This window comes from Vulpes lagopus, chromosome 10 (genome assembly GCF_018345385.1).
Source record: "Vulpes lagopus strain Blue_001 chromosome 10, ASM1834538v1, whole genome shotgun sequence".
NCBI lineage: Eukaryota > Metazoa > Chordata > Mammalia > Carnivora > Canidae > Vulpes > Vulpes lagopus.
The window spans coordinates 35701511-35723592 of NC_054833.1; the positions used below are offsets into that span (position 1 = coordinate 35701511).

Below are 22082 nucleotides of genomic sequence, written 5' to 3' on the forward strand. Positions count from 1 at the left end.
AAAACAAGATAATAAAAGATTCAGTGAGAAACAAATAAAAAGCTGATTTTATTTATTTATTCATGAGACATACACAAAGATAGGCAGAGACACAGGCAGAGGGAGAAGCAGGCTCCATGCAAGGAGCCTGACATGAGACCCAATCCCGGGACTCCAGGATCACACACTGAGCTAAACCGCTGAGCTAGGGATCCCCCCATGGGTCCCCCCATTGAAACAATACTTATAGTAATTTCAAGAGTTCTAAAAATGAAATAGTCTAAGAAGTATTCAGTTGCTCAGCAGTGGCAATGTTCTAACAGAAAACTAGATGGCCATTTATATAAGAGAGGTTATAAAAAGAACTCTTTAAAGAAAGAAAGGTTAGACTAGATAATGTCTTTGGTTTTGCAACATTTAATTAAAAATGTGAGTAAATTCAAACATATTGGAAACTTCAAACATACAGAGAAGTAGAAGCTATAATACACACATGTATTATGTGTGTATTATATATATATATATATATATATATATATATATATATATATATATATATATATATCTCAACCAGTTTTAACATTATCAATTCCTGGGCAATCTTGTTTTATCTATAATGCCCTACTTCACCTCACCCTTATGTTATTTTGAAGTATATGCCAGATGTCAAGTCATTTCATCCTTAAGTATTTCAATATATCAGATGAACATTTAAAACCCTCCAATACCAGGATTCTATGTTTCTATCACTCTGCAACACAAGAAAACTGAAAAGTCCACGAACATTCAGAAAGTGAATTGCATTCATCATTGACTCAACCACTTCTAGATAAACCAAGGGAGTTAGTGCTTTAACAATATCTCACTGTCTAGTTCTTAGTGACATCTAGTGGATAAAAACTGCAACAGAAATTGCAAAATTAAAAAGCATCTATTGTATTGTCATGGTGTTGTATGGGCAAAAGTTTATAGGCTTAAAGTAGTTTAGTTCACTGAACATTCTTCAGTAGTTCGTCCTTCCTTCCTTCCTTCCTTCCTTCCTTCCTTCCTTCCTTCCTTCCCTCTTTCTTTCTTCTCCCTTTATTCTTTCTTTCTTTCTTTCTTTTCTTTCTTCTTCCTTTTCCTCTTCCTCTTCCTCTTCCTCTCTTTTTCTTTTCTTTTCTTTTCTTTTCTTTTCTCTCTCTCTCTCTCTCTCTCTCTCTCTCTCTCTCTCTCTCTCTCTCTCTTTCTTTCTTTCTTTCTTTCTTTCTTTCTTTCTTTCTTTCTTTCTTTCTTTCTTTCTTTTTCTTTCTTTCTTTCTTTCTTTAAGATTTTATTTATTTATTCATGAGAGACACAGGCAGAGGGAGAAGCAGGCTCCATGCAGGGAGTCCGATGTGGGACTTGATCCCGGGACTCCAGGATCATACCCTGGGCGGAAGGTGGCGCTAAACCGCTGAGCGACCCAGGTTGCTCATCTAGTTCATCTTTAAAAAAAAAAAAAAAAAAAAAAAAAGCAGGGTATAAAAACTTTTTAGGGATGCCTAGGTGGTTCAGCAGTTGAGCATCTGTTAGCCTCTGACTCAGGGAGTGATCCCAGTCTGGGATCGAATCCTGAATCAGGCTCCCTGCAAGGAGCCTGCTTCTCCCTCTGCCTATATCTCTGCCTCTCTCTCTGTATCTCTCAGGAATATATAAAATCTTTAAAAAAACTTTTAAAAAATTTTGTGACATTTCAGGCTTTTCATAACTTGATTTCCTTCTACCTATCTAACCTCATTTTCTATTATTCTCTCATCTGTAAGCTATCAATTAGAATGGTTCCATCACTTATTCCCAAATATACCAAGCTCAATACATATACTCTGTTCTTCCTATCTCAAAATTCTTTTGAATATAACCAGTCAATTTACCTTATCATTTCAAAATATACAGATCAATTCCACATCTTCCAGGAACTCTCCCACGAACATTTCCTTGGATTTAAAAATTTTTGAAATCCAATAGCACAACTTTTCCATCAAATAGAGCAAATGTCTCTATATTAATATCTAATAGTTTGGGATCTGTTAGCTTTATATCTCTACTTGGAAATATAAACCCATAAAGGGTCCTATTTCACATTTCACTGGTATCTGTATAATGTTTAACAAACACAGGATATTCAAAGATCTGTGAACTGATGTATTCTATTCATGTACTGCACAGATGAAGTAAAATCCACACTACAGTGAGGTTACAGCTAGAAGCACCATGAAGGCAACAGCTGTGTCTGTCTTCATCAATGTTCTATCCCTTATACTTTATGCAGTATCTAGCTCAATAAATACTTGCTCAAGAAATTGTTCATAATCTTAAAAAGGAAAATAAAAATGATTTATAAAATGATTACTACAAACCAAGCAATGGCAGGAAAAAGTCATAGAGTCATAGTTTGGGGCAAAGAGAAAAAAATTGTTTTAAGTATCTCAATATAACACATGCTTATATAAAGCTTTACCTATTGATACTAACAACACAATTAGATTTGCTTCATACTTATGACCGATCATGTAAGCGGTTGCAAAACTTTTATTTTCACATAATCGTTTTTTTTTCTTTAAAGATTTATTTATTTTAGAGAGAAAGAGAGAGAGTAAGCCAAAGCAGGGGAAGGGATAGAGGGAGAGAATCTTTAAGCAGATTCCCCAGAGCACAGAGCTCCACACAGGGTGTGATCCCACGATCAGTGAGATCATGACTTGAGCCAAAACCAAAAATTAGACTCTCAATCAATTGAGCCACCCGGGCACTACCACTACTTCTACATTTTTGCTCTTCTCTCACTATTCCTAGAAATACATTTTAAATAAGATGAAGTATAATTCCCAGAGCAGAGTTGAAGAATATGGTATCAACTGGACAAAAAAGCTCATGTACACTAAGGAGAATTGAATGTATGGTGCCAAATGATTTGAGTGGATAAACCTACTCATGGTAGTTAATTTCATTCATTCATCCATCCATCTATCCATCTATTTATTTATTTATATTTAAATTCAATTTTCCAACATATAGTACATTAGTTTCAGATGTAGTTTTCAATAATTCATCATTTATGCAAATTTTTAAACAACAAATATGTAAGGAGCACCTGGGTGGTTCAGACAGTTAAGTGTCCAACTCTTAGTTTCAGCTCAGGTTACAATCTCAGGGTCATGAGATCAAGCTCCACATCAGCTCTGCACCAGGCTCCAAGCTCAACACAGAGTCTGCTTGAGATTCTCTCTCTCCCTCTTTCCCTTTGTCCTCCTCCCAGCTCTTTCTCTAAAACAAAAAAAAAAATCTTTGATAAATTAATAAATAACATGTAAAATCAATTTCTAGATAGGTTACTTTTTTAAAAAATTCTGATTATGTTGAGGATTTATTATTACTTGACCTATAGATTTATTACGATAATCAGATTAAAAGACAGGAAAGACAAAAATGATGAATGAAAAAAAAATGATGAATGATACGCCCTATGTACTGTACTTTTTTGCAACAGAGGTTAGAAATCAGTTCTGTCCATATGCTACAAACAGAATAATTTACCCATAACAAAATTACAGTATAATGGGGGGGGGGGGGGGGAATCTTTGATCTTTGACCTAAAGCTCTTTCTCATAAGGTTTGACTCTAACACTTTGGCACCTTCCTTTAGATGATTCTAAACTGTCTTACCAAAAATAAATAAATTAAAAATATGTATAAAAAAATAAACATCATTTCACTATTCACCACTTTACAAAGGTAATTAAAAGTGAAATTGAATGTGATACCTCCTAATCGCTACTTCATACCTTAGATATAAGTAAAAAAATCATAGACATAAAATGAGTATATACTTACCGCCTGGGCTTGTTGTTGGAATAATTCATTCTGATTCTCTCTATCATCTATTCCATCTCCAAGCATCTGGGAAGGAGGTAACCTAGCACTTCCAATAGCAGCATTCAAGTTGTTTGAAAAAACACTTGTTTTTTTAGGAGTTAAATGTGCTGGATCTGAAGACTGCATGGCTATAGAGCCTTCTTTTTCTGCCTACACAAAGGAAGAATGAGATTCTTCTAATGAGATTCTACTCCAAGCCAGCACAATCAAATAATGCCCATAAGCAGCCCCAAAGATTTTAAATCAGAGTCAGGGTAGAAAGAAGAAAGCTTCAGCAAGCAAAGAAACTACCATTTGCCAGGTACTTACTATGTACTAATAACTTACATATCTAATTCTCATAATGCCATGAGACAACTATCATGGCCCCATTTTATAAATGAAGAAACTACAATCCACGCAGCAAAGCCAAAATTCAAACCCAATCCAAAATTCTGACATTGTTTTTAACTATTTGGTGAAAGAAAAAAAAAAAAATTGTGAGTCAGAATAACACAGAAAACACAAGTTTCTCTACATACAAATCTACTGCCCTCCCTAGCAATTATACAAAGCACAGAATCCAAAGAAAGTGATTCTGTTACTGCCTAATAGCTTATCTCATAACACACAGTTTCCATTCGATCGTTACTCAGGTTCACTTTTGAACTTACTGCTTCATAAGATCTCTGAAGCTGTTGCTTTTTTCTCAGCCTGATTTGCTGATTTACTCGGTGTTTGACTTGTCTCTGAAAATGCTTCAGAGCTTCTTGTTTTTTTCTTAGCTGCTCCTTTAGTTCTTCTTCAATCATATATGCTGAAGTCTTAAAAGACGAAAGATAGAAAATAAATGTGAATGTCAGCAGTTTTTGCCCATTGGGGCACTCAAATCAAATCTTAATTTTTCATTGAACTGACAACTAAAGTTGTCTTCATTAAATCTTAATGAACCAATTCAAACCTATCTTATATCACACATTTCCTAAAATGAGTAAAATAGTCCAAATCCAGTAGATTGTTCATCACTCACTAAATATGTCCTATTGTAAAATAGCTTCACGCTCAGATTTATGCTCCATTTTTAACCTAGCATGCCCTTCCTGTCATCTCCATCTAGTAAGGTAAAGGCCTATTCACTCTTTAAGATCATCTAATACCCAACCACCTAGGACCTTCCACAATCCATTCTTCTGAGCTCTCCCATGCTGTAGTATTTCTCACTCTTATTAATGTTAATTGAGAGCAAAACTTCTTAACTCCCCCACTAGATTAGGTATACTTTGAAGGCAGGAAATGTATTTAATTCCTTTGTTGCATCTACAGTATATAACAGAGAGCCTTGAATATAAAGGTACTCAATATTTATGTAATGCTCAATCACAAAACATAGTCAAAACAATCCAGAAACTGTATCCCATTTGAGTCCCTGATCACTACTCCTTTCCTCTGAGTGCGCTGAATAACAACCATGTACATCATAATTAAAAGCAGTTACCATTACTAAAGATCTGCTACAAGACAAACACTTTTAACTACATTATATCACTGAATCCTGGAAACTACCTCCAATAGAAAGCATTCTCTGTCCTATATTAAAGAAGAGGAAACTGGGGCTCAGAAAGATTCATCTTCAGTAGTAGCCCAAGATCCTAATGCTGGCAAGTAATAGAGCTAGAAGTTTCTGACTCCAATACGTATGCCCTATACTGTACTGTTTTTCTCTTGACTGTTTCTCTTTCAAAAAGAATCTTCAAATTAAATAAATCATACTCCTATTGAGTCCTTCTTCTGACACAGTGATTCCAAATTCTAGTTTAGAAGGTGCTCAAATATATCACAAGTCATTAACTCTCAAAATCAAATGAACTTAAATTCCAATTAAAATTAAATTATTTTCTAATTAAATTAAATTATTTAATTTCCTTAGAAATTAAATTTTCTAAGGAATCTACCTCATATTTTACACAAGGATATATCTAGGAGTGTATAAAACAAATATCAAAGAACAATTATAGGTAAAATAATTCCAAAGGAAAGATACAGGTAGTAAAGCCTGAACAACTGACTGAAAGTAACTCAAGTCCCAGAAAATTAAAGCCATCCTGCTTCTTTTACTTTCATTATCTGTCAGCTCCCTCTTTTAACCCCATGCTGAGATTATCAAACATCTTACTGAAGTATATGACTGATTCCAAACTGTGAATCTCAACTATAAACCAAAGATAAGAGTATACCACATTTTAGAAACATATTTTTCTTAGCAAACACCATTGTATAAGGCCACCAAAACCCAAGAACATTGTCCCATGTTTGGAATGTTAGGAGATTCCCAGAGTCAAATAAATTTTAGGAATACTGAGTTAAGCAAAAATACATACTGTTTCAATTGTACAACTAACTCCTCATAGACCTTTTGAATCCTAAGGACTATCCAAGGGGATAATACAGGATGAAGTGTTTCTCACAATAACCAAAGGACATTTTTGCCTAATTCACATATGATGGAATTGATACTGAGATTTTGCAGTAGTCTCCAAAGATGATCTGCCCTTCTCCCCACAGTGAACCAAACCTCCCAGTATTTATGCTCTTGTGAAGTCATCTCCCATATTGACTGTAGTCGGGCTCTGAATAGCCAACAAAATGAGGAAGAATTGGCTCCATGACTTCTCCAGCAAGGTCATAAAGCAACTTCCACTTCCACCACCTTAGAGGTCTCACCCTTGGGGAAACCAGCCACCATGTAAGAATTCTACCCTTAGACACCATGCTGAGAGGAAGCCCAAGCTAGCCAAGTAGAGAGACCATGTGGAAAAAGAAAGCATCCAGCAAGCCCCTAGCCATTCTAGTCATCCTAGCCCAAGTGCCAGGTATGTGAATAAGAAAGCCATCTTGGACATTACAGCCCAGTAGACGTCAAATGAAGAGAACCAAGAAAACCAACAAACAGCCAGAACCCAGTAAGCTTGTCCCAGACATCTCCAGCTATTTTAGCTGTCCCAAGTGAGGCTTCAGATACAATGTTGCAGACAACTGCTTGAAATCCTGACACACAGTATCTTTTGCTTTATGCCACTAGGATCCAGGTTTGTTACACAAACAGATAAAATATAAAATAATGCAATAGCCATAAAATGCTGATAGAACTGCAGTGTCTTTTGATGCTAATTTACTTAATGGAAGGGGAGGTCTGAAACTATAGTACTTTTAGGAATCTTGATGGCTCTGTAACGGGACAAAATGATTAGGAGTTTCCCTTTAGAATAACCATATTAGGTCTACCATGCTCTAGAAGTAACTATTCACCATTTATTCTGAGCTGACAAGAGCTGCATCTGTTAATAAGGGTTGATTCCCAAGACAGTATGTGCTAAATTGGTAGAGTTCTATGAGATGCTTGATCAAACTGCCTTTGACTGGTACTGATCAGAATTTTTTAAATGAGGGAAAAGAGACATGTTTATATTTTTTTCCAAGACTAATATTTTGCGTTAATATTTGGGAACATGAGATTCAATTGTCTAACATAGAAAAAGAAAATTTTGGTGGTTTTTAGGCATTTTGCTACTACATGATCAAGGTGTCATAATCTGAGCAATGAAAAAGAAGTGTCACTAACTTAAATATCAAAATATCTTTGTACCAAATCTTATCAATTCTTCTGGCTTATTTCTTACCTTTACTCCTCTTCATTCCTGCTTCAACCTCCCTTTTTTAGGGCTTTCCCTCTTTATTCCTTACCATTAAATAAGTCTCGATGCCATACTTCATGGCTAAATTGTTATAATTACATCCTAATTTGTCTCCCAGGAGCCAATCTATCCCTTACCTCAAAAAAAAAAAAAAAAAAAAAAAAAAAAAAGAAAAAGAGAAAAAAAGAATTGAAGCAACTAACCTAATCAGAACACTGTTTTATCATGAAATTCATCTGCAAATATTAAACAATGAGATCAATCCCTTATCCAAAATTTCCTGTGGTTCCTATTGCTCCTATTCTTTTACAATCCTATCAACCACCATACCCCTATGAAGCTTCCCACTCCAATTCATCTAATCTACCCTTAGAATCCAGAAAACATTTTGCTCATTTCCCACTCTCCCCATTCTCCTTAATTGGGAGAATCATCCTCCTCTGACCATCTAAATTCTTCATTAACTTGCCTATATCACATCAACCCAAAGTCCTATCTTTCTTCTTTAAGTATCATAGTCATAGCACTTAATCATATACCCTTTTTTGGAAATAGGCAGAAGAGGAATAAATGAATGTGTGTGTGTGTGTGTGTGTGTATACAAAAAATAAAATGGACATATGACATTGCTTTGCTACTGAAGATTTACTTTAAACATGTCTCATTTCTTCTCTGAGATCAAGGATCACTCATATTTTTCATCTTATGTTCAATATTTTGTCTACACATCCTGAAGACCATCACACAATTTGCGCATTCCACTTATTAGACACTAAAATGAAGTTGGGGGCAGGTTAATAAATAAGATTTTTTCCTTGTGCTCTGGAAGCTCACACTCCATCAGGAAAGGCAGATATGTAAACAACTTACTATAAATATAACATGGTAAATGCCACAACAAAATTCCAACAAAGAGCTAAGGGGCACAGTATAGTGAAAGACTATCAACAATCTTCTTTACAAAATTGTCCTCCTGTGTTAATGGTAACATATGGGAGTTACTGGGTAAACAGGCACACAGGTAAACTTTGCAGAAGTTTCCCTTCATCTGAAATGCTCTTCCCTACCGTCTGTACTTATAACATTTCCATTTTTAAGGACTATCATAGACTGTATTTCTACATCTATTCTACATCTATTCATTCATTCATTCATTCATTCATTCATTCAACGAGTGTTTCCTTAAAGACTTACTATATGACAGGATAGGAGTGAACAAAAAATAAAGGTCCCTTTCCTTTTGGAACTTATAGCTAAACGTTCTCTGGGCGACTCGGTGGCTCAGTGGTTGAGGGTCTGCCTTTGGCTCAGGTCGTGATCCTGGGGTCCGGGGATCGAGTCCCACATCGTGGACCTTGCAGGGAGCCTGCTTCTCCCTCTGCCTGTGTCTCTGCCTCTCTCTCTGTGTCTCTCATGAATAAACAAATAATATCTTTAAAAAAACAAAAACAAAACTTTCTCAGAATAGCCCCAGTCAGAATTAATCTGTTCTTCCCTTATTCTCTTACTGCGTCTGAGTCTTATTGATTCTACACACTTACCGTAACTTTAAGAATCAACTAATGTAAAAAAAAAAAAGAATCCATTAATGTTACTTACACACACTAAGTGCGGCAACTGTGGCAACTGTCATCCCTACTACCTTGGAGGGCGTCTGCAAGATACAGCCAGTGCCTACGTCTTGTGCATAGCAAACAGTTTAGACTTTGTGAATTAGACAGTTTTGGCAGACACCTGTGCGTTCTGCAATCCTAATTCAGGAACATACTCATTTTGCAACAGAAGAGAAAGGACTGTTCATGTTTATCTAAGCACCGATTAGAGAGGGCCAATATGGGGGGGTGGGGGTGAGGAGACCCCACTACACCTGCATCGAACTGACACTCACATACGCGGGGACTTCCGAACTATCTGGCGAGGCCGCTTCCACCCAGGCCCCAACCGGCATGACAGCCTGGTTCCTCTCGGCCAGCACCGCCAGCACGTCCTTGCTCTTCAGGGGGTTTAGGGCCAGGGGCATCCTTGTGGCGTGGCGAGGCTTCTGGAGGGGGGCCATACTTCCCGGCATCTGCGACTCCTGGGCAAGCAGAAAGGAAACGCTTAAAACCCTCCGAGGACGGCGTGGAAAGCTCCACCCCGCCCCCCGGCCCCCGCCCCAAGCCTGCAGCGGAGGCGCCAGGAAAGCAGAGAAGCCTTCGAGAGGCGGCGGGGGAACAATCCCGGAGAAGGAAGGAAGGAAGGACGGGAAAGAGGAGTAGGAAGAAATTAAAAGGGAGAGTGTAAAGCCTGCCTCCGGGAAGGAACGGCGATCGGAGGGGAGGGAACCTAGAGCGGCCCACGGGTGGCCCCGCCCGGAGAGGGAGGACGGGCCGCAGCAGCCCGAGGGAACGGGGCCGGGAACCTGAGTCTGAGGCAGGGCCCAAATAACCGGGGTCCCGCTACGGGGGGAAGCGCGCCACCGACTCCAACTATTCCGGACGCTACGGTAACCGCCTCCAGCAAACCGCCACTTTCGGGAGGGCCGCCCGGTCCCGCCCCGCCCCGCCCCGCCCTTCCGGGGGGGCCTGGTAGCCTCCCCTTCCGGCCTTGAGTCCCCGCCCCGGGGCTGGGAAAGCGTGCGGGGCGGGACTCCGGGCTCCGCAAGGACGTCACTTCCGCTTGGTGGCCGACTGAAGGGGCGGGGCCTGTGAAGGCGCGGGAGACTGGGCGGGAACGAGTGGGCTCGCGGGGCTGCTGGGTAACGGGGCCCGGGGCGCGGCCGGCTGCAGGTACCTTTGTGGTCCCGGCGCCGGGACCAGCCCGAAAATCCCTCCGGAGAGGGTCAGGGGGAGCTGAGGAGCGCAGACCGGGAGGGGCGGGGGTCCCGGTGGAGGGAAGCAGGAGAAAAGGATGGGAAAGGGTGGGCCTGGCCGGGCGTCCTGGAGGAACGAGCTAACCGTGGATGCTGCGGCTCCTGGGGACACCTCGTTACCTTTATGAGACTGTTTACTAGTTTCTTGAATTCGAATATCGCAGCATCGCGAGAGGTCACCCTCTCTGCTCCGAGCTCTACTGGGATTCCGGGGACACCTCATTATCCCTGTGAAATACCCATGCATTCATTCATTTCACATATAATTGGGAGCTTTTTAGTATACGGGTACTGTTCTGGGCGCTGGAAATCGACACCAGTGAACAAAACAAACAGCCCTTGTTAGTGGAATTTGCAGTCTGACGAGAAGAAGTGACCAAATAAACACATGAATAAGTAAATGTGTCTTGGTGCTGATGAACATCGTTGATATAAGCAAAGAAGGAAGATAGCGTTGTGGGCGGTTTTCTGTGTTTATTGAGCACCCAAGAAAAGCGTGATCTATGATAGCAAGAAAAGAAGTGTGGGGAGAGGCAATGAATGTGTAGATAGGATGACTAGAGAAGATTTCATTGAAGTACTTTAAAAAAAAAAAAAAAAGATTTTATTTGTTTGAGGGAGAGTGCCCAAGCTGGGGGGAGGAGCAGAGGGAGAAGCAGACACCCCGCTGAGCAGGGAGCCCCCAGCTCAGTCCCAGGACCCTGAGATCATGACCTGAGCCAAAGGCAGTGGCTTAACCAACTGAGCCACCCAGGCGCCCCCACTGAGGTCCCTTTGAGCAAAGGCTCCAAGGCAAACTCCCATGATACAATGGAACAAGCTACTGTCACCTTCAAAGGAGAGTTAAGGGATCCAGGTAGCGAGAACAGCAAGCACAATCGCTCCAAAGTAGCTGAGAAACAGCAAGGAGGCTGGTGCGACTGGTGGAGTGAGAGGAGGAGAGTATTGGGGTAGACAGTCGAAAGTTAGGGGGTGGGCAATCATATAAAGCATTGCAAGCCATGGAAAGGCATTGAGATGGGGAACCACTGGAGGGTTTTGAGCAAAGGAATGCCATAATGTGACTTAAATTGTTAAAAAAAATCACTGTGGATGCTGTATTGAGAATAGACTGCATGAGGCAGGAGTATAAATAAGTAGTAGGCCAAGTAAGTGACTATTTATTACAACAATTCCAATAGGAGATTATGATGTCTTGGATCAGAGAAGTAATGGTAAAGATGGTGAGAAGTCGTTGGATTCTGGATATATTTGGAAAGCAGGACTTTCAGGACCTGTTGAAAGTTGGATATGGAGTGTGTGTGTGTGTGTGTGTGTGTGTGTGTGTGTGGAGAGAGAGAGAGAGGAGTCCAGAAAAATTCTAGCGATTTTGTTCTGAGCAATTGAGAGGATGGAGTCGCTATTGCCATTTCCTGAGATGGGGAAAATGGTGGATAGAATAAGTTTGGGAGGAAGATCAGGAATTCAGTTTGAGACAGATTTTGTTTTTCGAATTGACATCCAAGAACATAATATGATAAAAGTATCTTCAGAGAGTTCTGGTCTAGAAATAAGAGTTTGGGAGTTGTTAGGTTATAGGCTTAAAGCCAGGAGATGAAATTAAATCAAGCGACTGAATTATAGACAGATAAGAAAAGAGGACCAAGGACTGAGCTGTGCGGAATTCCAACAGTAAAGAGGCTGAGAAGGAGGAAGGATCAGCTAGTAAGCTAAGGGAAAAAACAAGGAATGTGTGATAGCTTGAGAGCCAAGTCAAGGAAACGTTTCATCGAAGAGAAGAGACCATTCATGTTAAATCCTGCTGATAGCTCAAATTGGATAAGGACTAAGAATTGGCTTATTGGGTTAACAAAGTGGTCATTGATGACTTTTAAAAGAGCAGTGTTTTTGAAGTAGTTGGAAAGTGAAAGCCTGATGGGGTGCACTTAAGAAAGAGGGGAGGAGGAATTGGAGACAGCAATTTTAGGCAGCCTTTCCAATGAGTTTTGTTGTGAAGGGACATAGGGAAATGGGTAGCTGAAAAGAAAGATAGGATCACAGGATGATTCTTTTCTTTAAGAATGCAGCACGTGTTTTTGGTTGTTGGGAATTATCCAGTAGACAGGAGAAAACTGACAATGCAAGAGAGAGATGGGAGACCGTTTGCATCTATGAACTTAAGTGGACCAGAAGGAAAGGGATCTAGTGAACAAGGGGAAGGATTGGCCTCAGATAGCAGGAAGAAAGGTTCATTATAACAATACCAGTGAAGTAGACTATACACTGGTAATCGGGTAATATAGTGGTGGCAACTTGTGGAAGTTCTCTTCCGACTGCTTCATTTTCTCTATAAAATTGTATTGTAGCCAGCCTACAAGATGACCTCTCATGGTCTCCTGGTCTTCACACCCTGTGTAGTCCCCTTTTACATTGTACCAGTGTTGGTCTGTGTAACCAATAGAATATGACAGAAGTAATGGTATATCCCATCAGAGATTAGGTTGTAAAAGATGCTGCGTTCTCTCTCTCTCTGTCATTTTTCTTGCTCTTGCTCTCACTATCACTCAGATCACTTGCTCTGAGGCCATTTATGTCACAAGTAGCCCTATCAAAAGGCCCACATGACAGAGTACTGAAAACTTCTGCCAACAGCCCTTTGAATGATCTTGAAAGTAGGTCCTCCAGCCCCAGTCAAATCTTCAGAAATTGTTGTCTTGGCCAACAGCTTGACTGCAACCTCATAAGAGACCCTGAGCCAGACTCCGCACCCAGCAACTATGTGGGATAATGTTTGTTGTTCTAACATACTAAATTCAGGGATAATTCATTACACAGAAAATGATAACTAATACAAGTAGGAATCAATTAATAATATAGAGGAAGAGATGTTCAGGTCTGAGGAAGGAAGATAAGGTACAAAAAATAGTTGTCTGGAAGAGTAAGGACCCATATGAGATTCATGACTGTGAATTTCAACTGAGACTAGTCAGCATGGTTGAGCATTTTTCTTCAGTTGCATGCTTACAGCATAAAGTAGGTGGAAAAATTTATTTTAATCAGGTTTGGGGCTTTACCAAAATATTACTATCAAACAAGAAATGAAAATTTAGGGAGTTGAAGAGAGTTGAAGATGAGTGCAAGGGAGCAATTAAATGACCATGAAACTTAAAATAAGTAATAAGGAAAGGGAGGACAAGTGGGATGTAAGCAACATTGTAAGGTTTGTAAGATTAAGAGATTGAAGGTTCCAGGGAGGTCTCAGGTTTGTTGAAGCAGGATAATTGGAAGAGTGCCCTGAAAAAGATAAGAGGTGGGGATCCAAGAGTGGGATGCTTGAAACTGAGGGTGTGGAAGGACTGCCTATAATGGTACTGTCAAAGTCCATGGTAAGGCCAGGGGAGGGAATGCTGAGATAGAATAAAAAACAAGATCACTGGAGAAAAACATCTCATAGAAATGAGGGGCCAAAGCACTGGATGGACTGTACCCAAGGTGATCAAAATCACCAAAATGGGGGCAGCTGGGTGGCTCAGCTGGTTGGGCATCTGCCTTTGGCTCAGGTCGTGATCATGGGGTCCTGGAATGGAGCCCCACATAGGGCTCCCTGCTAAGTGAAGAGTCTGCTTCTGTTTGCCCCTCCCTCTGTTCATCCTCTCCCTCTCTCTCTCTCTCTCTCTCTCTCTCTCTCTCTCTCATAAATAGATAAATAAATATTTTTTTAAAAAATCACCAAAATAGGGGATCCCTGAGTGGCTCAGTGGTTTAGCGCCTGCCTTCAGCCCAGGGCATGATCCTGGAGTCCCGGGATCGAGTCCCACATCAGGCTTCCTGCATGGAGCCTGCTTCTCCCTCTGCCTGTGTCTCTGCCTCTCTGTGTGTGTGTGTGTGTGTGTGTGTCTCTCATGAATAAATAAATAAAATCTTTAAAAAAAATCACCAAAATATATGACCAGAATAGTGTTGGTGAGAACCAGGAACAATAATAGTCTTCAAGGAGTTTTGAGAAAGAGCCCTGGAGGTTGGTAGAGGATATTAACTTGGAAAGCAGTGAGTGTTACTGTCTAATAACATTAGATTCAAAGCGATGGATGAAGCTAAGAAAAGGGAGAGAGAATGGTCTATAGATAGGAGTGATCGAGAAGGTAACCCATCCCACCCCCTCCCCACCCCCACCCAGAGGGGTAGGGAGCAGAAAACAGCCACCCTTGAGAGGCTGGAGGGAGATTGAATTGCACACCTCCAAACACATGCGTGCACACACACACACACACACACACACACACACACACACACGGCCCTCAACACTGGGGAGAAGTATGATTAGGTAGCTCCTTGCTTTCTCTACCTCAAGGTCTTTGCATTTCACCGGTAGCTGCACCAGTGGTCTCATATGAATCTATACTCTTGTTAAATCCAGGAAGCTCACATCTTGGGCTCTTTTCCTATTTTCTGACCTTTGCATGCAGTTTATCTTCTCTTTGGCCAGAGTTAGTTTCTCAGCAGGGAACAGTTTGCTCAGGAATGTCTGTTTTCCTTAGAAACTTAAAAGAAAAAAAAACCGCGTGTTTTTGGCATGAGAGTCTTCAGATCGTGTACCACAAAACTCCTCATCAGAGCTGTATTATCTCTGTTGTGTGTGCCTGGGAGATCCCTGGCCATCTCTGCACAAAGCCCTGAGTCACTGGGTCCTTGGCAGCAGTCCACTCCACACAGAACTGATTGTTTGAGGAGCAGCAGGGGGCAATTTGCTGTTTGCTCACCAGCATCCTATTTGTGGCTGACTGACCCATCCTGGTAACAAATCAGAAAACTTGGCCACCAGTTAGGCCAAAGGGCTGACCCCAAGGAGAACTTCTGTAGAGTTGGGAAACCTCCTATTCTGCTCTCATGGGATCTAGATGTTGGGAACTCAACCCCAGGCAGCTGAGTCGTACCTACTTTCACTCTCTTCTCCAAACTTAAGTTGGATTTCCCAGGACTAACCAATTTTCTAGACTATTTCCTGAGGTAGATCATAGCACTGTCTTTCTTTGATCTTCCTCCTTAGCCACCTTTCCAAATAAACTTTCTAACTGAAATCATTGGTGAGGGTCCTTCTGTTTGTCTATGCAGACTAGGTTTTTGCAAAGGACTCGGCCTAGCTTTTGGAAGCCTTGTTGTTTTTCCAGCTGTCAGCTCCTTCAGGGACTGCCTCAGCTTCAGATTGCTGCCTTCCCTTCCCTTTGAGGAGCAGCCACATCCAGTGACTGATGGATATAAGATGTAAAGGCCCAGTGGTTTCTGCCTAATTTGGAACAACTAATGAGCCATCATTTCAGCTTCAGAGCTCCCTATGGGGTCAGCTGGAGCTGTCTGGCCTGCTCAGAGCTCAGCTTCTCCATCTACCTACTCCTGCTTCCTTCTTTCCACAGGTGTCAATCTCAAATACATCCTTGATCAACATCCTAGACATGAAATTTTGTTGCAGAACCTGCTTCCTGGAGAACCCAACTGCCACACCCTTTGAGGGTTGTTAAGGGTTCAGAGACCAAAGCACTGGCAGTGCTCAGGCCATATGAGTCCTAATGTCAAAAGCCATTGACTCCTGATCATTATTTTCTTCCTTTCCATCAGAGACATCTGCATATTTCAAGGATATGGCCTAACCATAAGTTAATGTCCTTATTTCTTATTCCTGTTGACAGTTTTGAGCCTCTGGATTAAGCTCTCAAGGCTACCTACTCTCCAGACTTTGTAAATAGGTGAGCTAATGAAGCTCCTTATTGTTTTAATATTTTGTTGAGAGAAAGAGAGAGCACAGAAGGGGCGGGAGAAGCAGACCCCCACTGAGCAGGGAGCCCGATGTGGGGCTCGAACCCAGGACTCTGGTATCATGACCTGAGCTGAAGGCATATGCTTAACTGACTGAGCCACCCAAGCACCCCTGAAGCTGTTTATAGTTAATGTCAACTTGCATTAGGTTTTATACTGTTTGTAACATAAAGAGCCCCAAGATACACAAAATAAAGTCAATTGGTCAAAAGAGGAGAATGGAGCAGAGAAGCAGGAAGATTCAGAATTACTTACAAAAATTTATTCTGGGAGCTTCCCCAGTGTTTGGGCTCTCCTACTCCAGACCCATGCAATTGTGCCTCTCCTTTGATGGTAACTTCACTGGGATATCTGTTCTGTGAAGCCAAAGAATCTTGACTTTGTCTTAACGTAAAGCAAGTTTGGTCAAAATGATTTTATCTGTCTATAATTGTTATCTATATGATTCACCATACTTTTGACTGTTTCTGGAAACATACTCCTAAAATATAAAAGTTGACATCATTAAAGATACTTTAAAATATGGTGCAGGTTTTTAAAGCAATGTCAAAAGAGGAATTTAAAAAATGTTTTATAGAATAAGTAGGAAGGCATTCAACGTAACTATCTGGAGAAAACTAAGTCATTACTTTTATAATAATCTGCTGTTGTTATTGTTATAATTGTAATAATAATCTGCTATTAATAGTCACAGTTTCTACATCCCAAACTTCTAGGGACTGCATATTAATAGTGCAGAGAACAGAGCTTTGGAAACAAACTTGGATTTATATTCTAGCTCTGCGATTTACTGTCTGTGGTCAAATCACATAATATGAGTCTTTGTTTCTTCATCAGTAAAATAGGAGCAATAATTGGCCTTTCAGGACTTTTCTGTGAGAATTAAGGTAATATATATGAAATGCATGATATGTAAGTAGGTTTTCAATAAATGCTAATATTTTTAAGGAATTAGGATAGAAGTTATCTCTTCTACATGAAGAAGATTTTAATTTGCCCAGAGTCCCTTCTATTTGGGGGCTGAGGGGTAATAAACTGACCCACCTGTGACTGTGGGGTTAGGCAGATGGCCCAGCCTGGAATGGTATTCTATTTTGATTATAATGATGGAGAACTATGTATGTCATATATGGTAGGCCAACAAAAGTCCTTCACCAAGATTTTTTTAACTAGCTTCATCAAAAGTCTGTTCTCTGGATGTCAAGAAGCACTGTCCAGTATGTTAATCCATAGCTGCATGTGGCTATTTAATTTTAAATGATTTAAAATTAGATAAAATTCATAATTCCTATCCTTAGTCCCACTAGCCACATTTAAAATACTCAATAGCCACATGTGACATGACCACCAGATATGACCACTTGACAACACAGATATAGAACATTTTCATCACCACAGGAAGTTACATTGGACAGTATTGATAATCTGCAGCATCTGGCAACCATAATCCCCATCAAAACGTATAAGAAGGTTTGAGAAAATTAAGCTGACACCAAAAGCTAAACAACAGGTGAGTAGTAGCCAACATGGATTTTAAGCATCTTAATTCCAATTATCTGAGCTCCCTCTTAAAATTTTGTTATACGGTACAAGAAATCTCTCCTTTTTTTGCTTCAAGTCATTCACATTGAACTTCTTTCAAAACCAAAACGTCTTGACAGATCCCACTCCTTAATTTGTTGGGCAACAAACCAGATACAGAATCCTGGGGGGCTAACTCTGGCAAAGATCTCTAGACTAGACAAAGCTGGACCCTAGAAATACTGTGACAAGGGCTGAAAACTTTGGCCTGTTTTCAAGGCCACCTTCCCTACATGGGGTTTTCTTTTAAGAAACTTTGCTTCTGGGGCACCCGAGTGGCTCAGTTGGTTAAGTGTCTGACTTCAGCTCAGATCATGATCTTCAGGTCCTAGGAAGATGGAGCCCTACACAGAGCTCCATGCTCAGCGGGGAGTCTGCTACTCTCTTTCCCTCTGCCCCTCTCCCTGCTCATGCTCTCTCTCTCAAATAAATAAATGAAATCTTAAAAAAAAAAGAGAGAAAGAAAGAAGAAAGAAAGAAAGAAAGAAAGAAAGAAAGAAAGAAAGAAAGAAAGAAAGAAAGAAGAAAGAAAGAAAGAAAGAAAGAAAGAAGAAAGAAAGAAAGAAAGAAAGAAAGAAAGAAAGAAAGAAGAAAGAAAGAAAGAAAGAAAGAAAGAAAGAAAAGAAAAGAAAAGAAAAGAAAAGAAAGAAAGAAAGAAAGAAAGAAAGAAAGAAAGAAAGAAAAACCCTGTTTCTCTCCCTGTTGGGTCTTGTGTATCACAAATCTATCTTATTAGTGTCCCTGGGCTCATTATGGGGACCCGATCATTCTCTGGCTGATTAGGCTTTGTTTTAGGTCCTCTTGTCCAGCTTACCATTCTTTGTTTCACATCTTGTTTCAGAGCTTTGCTGTATTCTACAGAAGTTTTACATCTGGGCCTGACTGAAGGCAATGTCTTTCTGGAGTGTAGTATATAAACTACAGACCACGAAGCACAAGCTGAGTCTGGACTGTGCTAATGCTGGGCTTTGAGCAGGCTACTTAACCTCTCTGGGCTTCACGATTGTTTTTGGAAAACAAACAAAAAATTCTACCACATAGAGTTGATAGAAGATTAAATAAAATAATAATTTAAAAGGCAATGTGCCCCAAAGATACAGATGCAATGAAACGCCGGGACACCTGCACCCCGATGTTTCTAGCAGCAATGTCCACAATAGCCAAACTGTGGAAGGAGCCTCGGTGTCCATCGAAAGATGAATGAATAAGGAAGATGTGGTCTTTGTATACAATGGAATATTCCTCAGCCATCAGAAATGACAAATACCCACCATTTGCTTCTACGTGGATGGAACTGGAGCGTATTATGCTGAGTGAAATAAGTCAGTTGGAGAAGGAGAAACATTATATGGTCTCATTCATTTGGGGAATATAAAAAATAGTGAAAGGGAATAAAGGGGAAAGGAGAAAAAATGTGTGGGAAATATCAGAAAGGGAGACAGAACATGAAAGACTCCTAACTCTGGAAAACAAACTAGGGGAGGTGGAAGGAGGGTGGGGGGGACTGGGTGACGGGCACTGAGGGGGGCACTTGACAGGATGAGCACTGGGTGTTATTCTATATGTTGGCAAATTGAACACCAATAAAAAATAAATTTATAAAAAAAAATCACAGGGCAAAATCAAAGCATACAATTGGAAATAGATATTTCAGAAGTCCATAATAAATTCAGCTTGAGAGTCCAAAAAAAATCATCTCTGGGAACTGGTGGTCAATAAATGCATTCATAACCTCAAAAAAATAAAAAATGAAAAAAAGGCAATGTGTACACAGCAATGCAAATGTATTAGCAATTATACTTGCTTACAGATTAAAATATACCTCTCCCAACTATATTTAAGCACCTAGACAGGATTTGCACCTTCTCTTCCTTTTGAACGTGCCACCTGTCCCCTTTCCCACATCCCCCCTCCTTTTATCAACCTCTGGAACACGGAGTGCTCTTCATAGAGTGAGGAATTATTAGATGCTGGCTGGCTAATTTCCATTTCTGTGCCTCCCTCACTGGGGGGAGGGGAGAAGAGGAGGGAAGGCAGAAGAAGGGGGACAGCAAATCCTCTCCCTGGGACGCAGTTGGTGGGAGGACATCATCTGAGGATCCAGAAGAAGGGAAACAATGAAGTCTTTCATGAGTTGGGGGTAGTGGCTTCCCCAGGATTTTTCAACCTGTTTTCATTAGAGTACTGGCATTTTACGAGAACAGAACTCCAGAGATGTCCTCTACTCACTACATCCTAACTAAGCCAGCAAAATCGTGATCTTTCCAACACTTTAACACCAATTCATTTCCCCTCTGTTCTTCTGGAGAGTTGCTGAATAGGACGCCTTCAGCCACCAGGGACACAAGCCTGAGTTCCTCCTCATTTCTGAGGGGGCGGGAATTCTATTCAGAAGTCAAATATTTACTCTCAGCATAATAGGCTTTGGTGGTTTTCAGTTAATGGGAGCACCTCCTCTCCGCCTTACTGAAATTCACCCAGTACCCCTTGCCATGTCCCAAGATCCCATGCTTCTCCCGAACACACCCCACACTTTCTTGAGATACCATATGTCTGCAGAAGGCTCTTCTGCTGAGTGACTCCTCATATTTACAGAAATCAATTGGCAGGCAGCAAACCCGACAGTTCAGGACGAACCTCCCTGGGAAGGGCAGGAGGGGCCTTTCTACCCATCTCCACTCTTTGTTTGATGTTTCTCAGAAGTACTCTGGAGTAAAGCTACCTAGGAGTAATTTAAAAAGGAAAAGGAAAGACAAAATGTCCTTTGGGAGGGCCATTCCTCTCTGTCCAGTCCCCCCACCCGCCCACCAAAAAAAGCTTGTTTTGTTCCAAAGAGAGCTAGCTAATCTATCTCTTGTTCAGTGGCTGCTGGAGCAGCTAGGCCCTGCCTCCTTTCAACACAAAGCCTCACACAAATTCCTCGTTTCCCGGGCAATGAGCTGCAGCTCTACAAATTCTCTGGCTGATGTTGGCATCCTGATTCCGCCCTCTCTCTCTCCGTTCTGGCAAATTGAACTTATGAAAGTACCATTCACGTACAGCTTTATGGAACCAAGAATTGAAAACAGCTTCAGCAATAATAGGGGGGCTTTAGGGGTGGGCAGAGAGGATCCCTTAACATTCTGGAGCCTAGTCAGAGAGTTGGTTCTGGGAATAAAAGACTAGACCACGACCAAGACTTGCACACAGGAGGTGGATTCCTATTGCTGAGTGAGGGAGGTGGTCAGAAGCCCAAGTTTTGTTGATGATCAGCCTGCATTTATTTATTTATTTATTTATTTATTTATTTATTTATTTATTTATAATTTTTTTATTTATTTATAAAATGTTTTAAATTTATTTATTTGACAGAGAGATAGAGCAAGAGTGCACAAGCAAGGAGAGTGGCAAAGGGAGAGGGAGAAGCAGACTCCCCACTGAGCAGGGAGCCTGACACTCTATCCCAGGACCCTGGGATCATGACCTAGGCCTAAGGCAGATGCTTAACCAACTGAGCCACCCAGGTGCCCCCAGCCTGCATTTCTAATCCAAGTTCTGCCACCAAGTAGATACAGGATCTTAGCAAGTTGCTAACTTCCTGGAATTTGAAATTTTCTTGCTTGTCGGGTGGGGTTATAATGCCTACCTGAAAGGGATATTAGGAGAATTAAATGAACAAATGGATATAAAGTGCCTGACAAAATGAGGAGTAGCTTTGTGTGTTTGTACACACACAAACACACACACACACACACGCTGACACACACACACACACACATACACGTGCTGGCCTATATTAGTTTTCCAGGCTGCATAGGGTCTCACCAGACTTCAATTAAGGTGTTGACTGGTCAGCATTCCTCTCCAAAGCTCGGGGTGCCCTTGAAGGCTACCCGGTCATTGGGAGAATTCAGGTCCTTGTGATTGCAGGGCTGAGGTCCCTAGTTCCTTGCCAGCTGTTGGCCGAGTGTAGCCCTTGGTGCTGAGATGCCAATGGCAGTTACTTTCCATTTGGCACTTGCCGTCATACAATTTATACCTTCAAAGCCAGTAGGACGACAAGCTCTTTCTGGCCTGCTGAGCCCAGTCTTCTATGATATAACCTAGTCAAGGGAGTGGCTGTCCTATCACCTTCACCATATTCCATCAGCTAGCACACACATTCTGCATTTCATGTAGTAAACTTTTCTGGAAGTTTCAAAGAAGTCAGAGGAGGAAGGGTTTCACAGCACAGCTGTGTCCTTCGATTTTCTTCAGCTCCCCCACCACGTGCCTTTCTTAGTCTCTCTTCCTATTGATTTCTTTCCTCTATGCATGTCACCCTCCCCAAATTCCTA

General features: G+C 41.0%; 1 protein-coding gene across 8 annotated transcripts in view; it reads right to left on the reverse strand.

Moving 5' to 3' along the window:
* CCDC15 (coiled-coil domain containing 15) overlaps positions 1 to 10108 on the reverse strand; it is an 80197-nt gene extending 70089 nt beyond the window's left edge. For 3 of the 8 annotated variants that reach the window (XM_041771513.1, XM_041771516.1, XM_041771517.1), the window contains exons 1-3: positions 9433 to 10107; positions 4527 to 4676; positions 3832 to 4023 (exon numbers count right to left, since the gene is read on the reverse strand). In XM_041771513.1, coding sequence (XP_041627447.1) covers positions 3832 to 4023; positions 4527 to 4676; positions 9433 to 9612 — 522 coding nt within the window. In that variant the 5' untranslated portion in view covers positions 9613 to 10107. Of the gene's footprint in view, positions 1 to 3831; positions 4024 to 4526; positions 4677 to 9432 lie in introns of all 8 variants that reach the window. The other 5 variants (XM_041771510.1, XM_041771511.1, XM_041771512.1 and 2 more) reach the window with 5 other exon arrangements.
* Positions 10109 to 22082: the final 11974 nt, after the last annotated feature.